This window comes from Struthio camelus, chromosome 5 (genome assembly GCF_040807025.1).
Source record: "Struthio camelus isolate bStrCam1 chromosome 5, bStrCam1.hap1, whole genome shotgun sequence".
NCBI lineage: Eukaryota > Metazoa > Chordata > Aves > Struthioniformes > Struthionidae > Struthio > Struthio camelus.
Window position 1 is genome coordinate 67960092 of NC_090946.1, and position 6158 is coordinate 67966249.

The 6158-nt window shown below is 45.5% G+C and overlaps 2 protein-coding genes across 6 annotated transcripts in view; one reads left to right on the forward strand and one right to left on the reverse strand.

Moving 5' to 3' along the window:
• The window catches only part of ATG2B (autophagy related 2B), a 44962-nt gene extending 44034 nt beyond the window's left edge, over positions 1 to 928 (reverse strand). For all 5 annotated transcript variants that reach the window (XR_011141638.1, XM_009675458.2, XM_068946981.1 and 2 more), the window contains exon 1: positions 752 to 928. Coding sequence is in view for 4 of the 5 variants with exons in the window: in XM_009675458.2 (XP_009673753.2) it covers positions 752 to 913 (162 nt within the window). In the remaining variant the exon portion in view is untranslated. The remainder of the gene's footprint in view (positions 1 to 751) is intronic.
• Positions 919 to 5457, forward strand: GSKIP (GSK3B interacting protein; the record flags this gene model as incomplete). Its single annotated transcript, XM_068944117.1, has 3 exons — positions 919 to 1106; positions 2628 to 2886; positions 3535 to 5457. Coding segments are annotated over 3 exons (603 nt in total), but the record flags the coding sequence as incomplete, so codon positions are not given.
• Positions 5458 to 6158: the final 701 nt, after the last annotated feature.

Genomic DNA, 6158 nt, shown 5'->3' on the forward strand with positions numbered 1-6158 from the left:
GTCACAGCTCCTTGGATTACTCAAACAGACAACCTGTATATGTAGTATATATATATATACATGCATACATACATATACACATATATGAGCATACAGATTGGGTTGGAAAAAAGCTTCAATTCATTCAAAAGGTGACAGCCTATGCTATGCAAATTCCAACTAAGCTGCAGCTTTCCACTTCTCCTTGCCAATAAGTACTTTCACCACTTTAAGACTGGGGAAAACATTTAGAATTCTGTGTGAACCAAGTTCAGCATAACATTATCCATAAGAGTCAAGATGCCTCTAGGCTGAAGCCTAAACACGGTTAGGCCAGGGATAACTTTATGCTTTTACCATCTGGTAGCCATCAGTAAACATGCTTCCCAGTTGCTACAGCAGCAACTTCTAGCTGTCTCAGCAATATCAACTCTTTTTTTCTCCTTGAAACGTCCGTAGCTCTTACCTTTTGGTTAAACAGTAATATACATTTTTGCTTCCTTTCCTTGTATTTCTCAAAATTAAAAATAACAGCAAAACCAAAACGTGGCTAGCAAAACAACTTATCTGCAACAAATGCCCAGTGTTAATTTTTTACTGTGCTCACACAACAGAGAAGAGTTCCCTGGACAAAACGCTAATTACAGCTTTAACGTTTTACATAAAGGAGGCTGGGTAATGAAAATAAAGTGGGTGTCAGCCGGTGGCAGGGAATCAGCTGGTCCCTCAGACGCAGCAGGAGCCGAGAGGGTGAAGCGCCAGCATCTCTTACCCACTTATCCAGCGGGACCTGCGTCAAGGAGCCGGTGCCCTGGTACAGATCCAGGCTGAGCTGCTCCAGGCTGAGCTTCTCCTGCAAGAAGTGGCCCAGGTACCTCTGCAGCAGGTACCTGCAGGCCCTCTTCTTGATGGACTCCGAGAACGGCCACGGCATGGCGGCGGCGGGCCGGGGCCGGGGCCCGGGCTGGCCCCGGCGCCGGGCGAAGCGGGGGAGGTGAGCGGCAGCCGCCGGGCCCAGCGCAAGGCCGGCTACCGCAGGGGCTTCCCGGCAGCCAGGCGGCGCCCCCGCTGCCGCCGCCGCTGCCCCTCACAGCCCGCCTCCCCTCAGGGCGAAGAGCCGGTGACAGGTAGCGCCATCCTCACTCGGCCACCGTCGCCGCCATCTTCTCGGCGCCCCGCGAGGGCGGAGGGGCCGCCGCGGCCGCGCTGCGCTGCGCTGCGCTGGGGCGGAGAAGGGCGGGGGGGAGAGGGCGCGCGCGGGGGCCCCGCTGCGCTGGCCGTCGGCGCGCGCGCACCGGCAGCCTGTTTGTCTCCTTCCTCCCCCCCGGGCGAGCGCCGTCACCGGCACCCGTGACGTCCGAGCGGAAGTGGCGTCCGAGCGGAGGAGGCGGGGGCGGAAGTGGCCTCAGTGGGTGGGCGGAGGAGGGTGCGGGGCGGAGGGGGGAGGGGGGCGGGAGAGGTGGTGCCGCGGACGGGGGAGGTTGGAGTGCCGGGCGGCGCCGCGCTGAAGGGCGGGGGCAGCGGTGGGGGTTGTTGGGGGGCCCCGGGGCTCGCCGGGGGAGTGAGACTGTCCCCGGCTGGGCCGAGTGGAGGGGCAGGCGCCTTCGTGTCCGGAGCTGGTGGGGGTCGAGCGGCGGGCAGGCGGGCGGGCGGGCGGCCGCCGCGGCGCTGCCCTCCCCCTCGGCAGGCGGGTGGCGCACGCCCGCGCTGCCCGGCGGGGAGCGGGGAGCGGGGCCGGTGTGAGCCGTGCCTCTTCTGGCTGCGATTGAATCGAGGTGATTCACTTTGAGTTGGAGGCTAAACAGCTCTGCAGCCAGCCTTCCTGTTGTATTCGGTTTCTCTGGCCTTTGTTGTGTAAGCCCGGGGTGGATTTGTTAGGAAGTGATGAATTTCATGCTGCGAATGACTTGCGCGCTGCAGGTCGTTTGCGTTGGCTCCTGGAGCTGCCTTGGCGCTGAGGGCAGCGTTGTAAGTGGCGGTTACCTCGGGCCTCAGGCAGCGCTGGTACCTGAGAGGCGTCTGTTGGGACCGCTGTGGTAACTCTTACGCAGTCTGTCCCTTTTTATTAACATTTGCATACCGAAGGTAGCTATATATGTTAATCATTTCAGAAACAATTATGTTTAAATAGTTGTTTTTAGTGAGGGTAAACAAAAGGCTGATGTTCCTAATGGGTCCCTATAACGTGTGATAGCCCAGTAGTTCACAAACTTATGTCTACAGTCTTTCTTAAGTTCACCAGTAGTAGCTTTTTGTTTTCAACAGCTATTGATTCAGGCTTTTTTCGGGCATCGCTTGCCTTCCTAATGTATTCTGGATCTGCAAAGTGCAGAATTAATTACTGCTGAATCATAACAGATTGTTATGCAACAGGATGCGAGTTGCTTGTGTATGAAGAACATGCCAAACTTCTGTGATTCTGCTTTTCTGTGCTGACATCATCTTCTTAAACTGTTGTGGTGAACATTCTGGTATAGACTTCTCAGGACTGTCATTCTATGAGTCTCGGAGGTCACTGGGTCCCACATTTTCCTTTGTTTTGGGCAATGATAAATATGTCTATTTAAGATCTCGTCTTTTGTAGCGTTAACGTTGTATGTAGCGTGTAGTGGTATTATAACATCTAAAAAGGACGTTTCTATATGCAGATTGGAGACTGATTGCAATGCTATGGAGATGGCCAATAATATGGGCTTTGAAGAGGATTCTGATTATAGAGACTTCGAAGGAACGGATGTGAAAGATATGAGACTAGAAGCAGAAGCTGTTGTGAATGATGTTCTGTTTGCTGTCAGCAACATGTTTGTCTCAAAAACCCTTCCATGTGCAGAGGATGTGGCGTATATCAATGTGGAGACGAGGGAAAGGAACAGATACTGCCTGGAGCTCACAGAAGCAGGACTTAGGGTAAAATAATTTGTGTACAATTTGTAAAGTCTCTTTGTTTTACAATAATCATTATTCAAAAGGTATTTAGAAAAATAGTTAAGTGGCAGCAAAGCAGCTTACATATTTCTCTTGTACTTTTATGAAAACCTGTTCCACATATATTCTCCTAGAAAATGGAACTTTAACTGCTTACTTCAAGCAAAGCAAGAGGGGAAGATGCTGGAAAAACAGGTATTTATTTGAGGTATTCACAAGATGATGAAGACTGAAGCTGCTAGCAGACAAATATGTTGCAGGCAGCTTCACCATTTGGGTTTCTCAACTACTCAAATAAGTCAGTGATGCTATATATATGCAACTCCTTTGCTGCACCATTTATATCGCTTGTGCAGATGCCTAGGTGTTAGATTTCTTTTCGAAGGTCACAATGATAGATTTTACTAATATCTGAGTTTTGGACAAAAACTATTTGAAAGTGCCTAAATACTATATTATTATTATTATTAACCCCCATAGCAGAAAGCACAGCTTGCAGTTTAAATCAAGTATCTGTCCTGACATTACTGTACTGCCCTGACTGGCAAAGTTAAACTCTGTGATTTCTCTGTTTCCCCATGACAAGGTGGTCTTAATCACAACGATGTAACATTGGTTTCTTTGTTGCAGGTAGTAGCTTATGCTTTTGATCAGACCGATGACAGTTTGCAGACTCCATACCATGAAACTGTCTATTCCTTATTGGACTCTCTCAGCCCTGCATATCGAGAGCTTTTTGGAAATGCATTACTGCAAAGACTAGAAGCTTTGAAGAAGGATAGTTAGTCATGATTCATCCTGCAGTGAGGAAGGCTTAATGCTAAAAGGAATCTTTAGTATAAGATACCGAAATCTTTCTTACAAGCATAGTTGCAAACATATTTTAAGCTTTGTTTCTTGCATTACTACCTAATCCATTGTAGTACTGATAAGTAACATTTTGAACGTTTCCTTCATTAGGTTTGTGTAGCTCAAAAGGCTGTAAAAGTAGCTCAAATTGTAAAACTAAAACTTTCTTGTTTTCTTTTTTGTGTAAGTAAACAAATAACTTACTTCCTACAACATTCAAAAAACGTGGTCTCTTCAAAGTGTTGTTATCAGCAATACTAGAAAATGTCTTAGTGAGAACTGTTTAGGGACTGAATGTTATGTATGCAAGCAGTCACCTTTCTTCTTGTGCTTGCTGATTATTTTCAAATCTGCTTTTTAGAATAAAAGTTAACTACTTGCTTTACCTGATTAATGGGAACTGTTTTGCACAGAATAGAATTTCAGCTTGTTTTGCTGTGCATTAATCTGAAAATTGTTTGCTTCAGTAACAAGAAAGATGGGTCTTGAATGCCCAAGTATTGCTTATATAGTGACAGTGAGTTAAAAGCAAGTCTCAGCATTACTTGATCTGTCCTTCTCTGTGACAACCAGCAAACTCCAAATAATAAACGAGATGTACTGTTAATTTATGAATGTATGGTCTGAATTGCAAATGAGCTAAGCACAGAAGTAAGTTAGGGTGTAAGGGTCTACATTTTCTTAAAGATTATGATATATATGCTATGTGTATGTATATATGCTATATTGTAACTGTTGGGAGGCCTGGAAGACACTTTAGCTTGTTCACTGTTCTGAATGTGTGTTTACATGATGTACAGGATATACCCAAGAGTATTTTTGCTTCAGCCTTTACTTTCTATAATACAGTACTTCAGTACTCCTATGCTTTCCCCTTTTCTCCCTCAAATGTACAGCATTCTCTCCTAAGTAAACACTGTAATGTTATTGCATTGTATTGGTTTGCAACCAAAGGCTGTATGAAGTTTACTATGACTAATACCAAACTGGAAGATGTAACTTGTATTTTCTACTTAAAAATTGTTACAAAGCTCTTTATAAATCTGTTGTCCTGCTTTAGCTTTTCAGGTGTGTATTGAACGGTAGGCGTTTTAAAAATTACAGTTGGCTAGAAATACCAGTACTATTGAACTAACGTTCTGTGATGATCATACTTTTTGTATTCTTGTGCTATTCAGTATTTGTGCATCTTTATTTAAATAATCCTGCCTTTATTTTGTGCTCTTAGCTCTTGTGCTAAGTACTTGCAGTCGCTGCCAGGATTTATGCTTAGGGATAGATCATCAGCTCTTGTAAACTCACGAGTGCCACTGACTTCAGTGGAGCTATGTTGATTTATACAGCCTGAGGATTAGTCATATTCATTGGAGAAGCCTGGTAGAGCATTTATGATAGCTTTGGGAGAGTGATGCTATAACTATGCCTGACAAGACAGCTTGTAGTAGGAGCTTCTGTTTTCTACAGCTTAATTTAATGGTTATTTCATTATCTTTTTAGGTTGAAATTCCTGATGTTAATCCTCTGCCCTACAGTATGCTTTTATTCTCTAAAAATTGTTCATAGGCTCTCTTTTGCACACAGGTCTGTGGCACGTGGTTAGTCCTCTGTGAGGAGAATGTACTTTAATGAATTTGTATTTGAATATTTTCCCTTGCAACTAACTTACTTGTTCAATTTCAGTTATTAAAGCATTAAATAAATGCGCCAGTGTGTTGTAGTTTTCTTGGGGGGGAGGGGAACGAACAAACCAAGGTCTGTATCTCCATAAACACATCTTAAATACCAGCTAATTACAAGTATTTGAAAAGCATCTTTGGCTGTAAACTCACATCTACTGAAGCTTTATGGTGAAAAACAAGGGAAGGAATTAGAGTGGAAATGTTAGATACCTAGGTGGAAAAATGTCAGAGGTAATGATAGATTGCTGGCATTTTTCTGAGACACTTTGAAAATGCTGCGTCATTTCAAGTGCTTATTATGCACCTTAGCTGAGAAATAATTTCAAAACATGTGTTTTGTAGGTGTTACCAGAAGAAACTCCTGTTGTCTGTTACACTACACTGCTGTGTAACTAGCTCAGAAGTGGGAAAAGCCATGTCATCCCCTACTTTCTCCTTCTGGGTTTACAAGTACGAAGAAAACGCAGTCCTTATACCTAGGACTTGCTGCCTCCGTGGAGCTTCGTGCAAGTGCTGAGGCCGGGTGTATTGGCTAGGTCTCCTTAGACCGTCACTCCTTTTCGTGATCTGAAACACCTGCTCGGCCCAATTCAGCTGTTAATCCATGAATCGCACCTTTCTAACGATAAGATTATAGATAAGATAGTTGTATCTCGGCGGGGTGGGGCGGGTGCCGGTGCTGCCGCCGCCGCCATGACCCGCGCCGGGGACGCGGCCGTCGCTTAG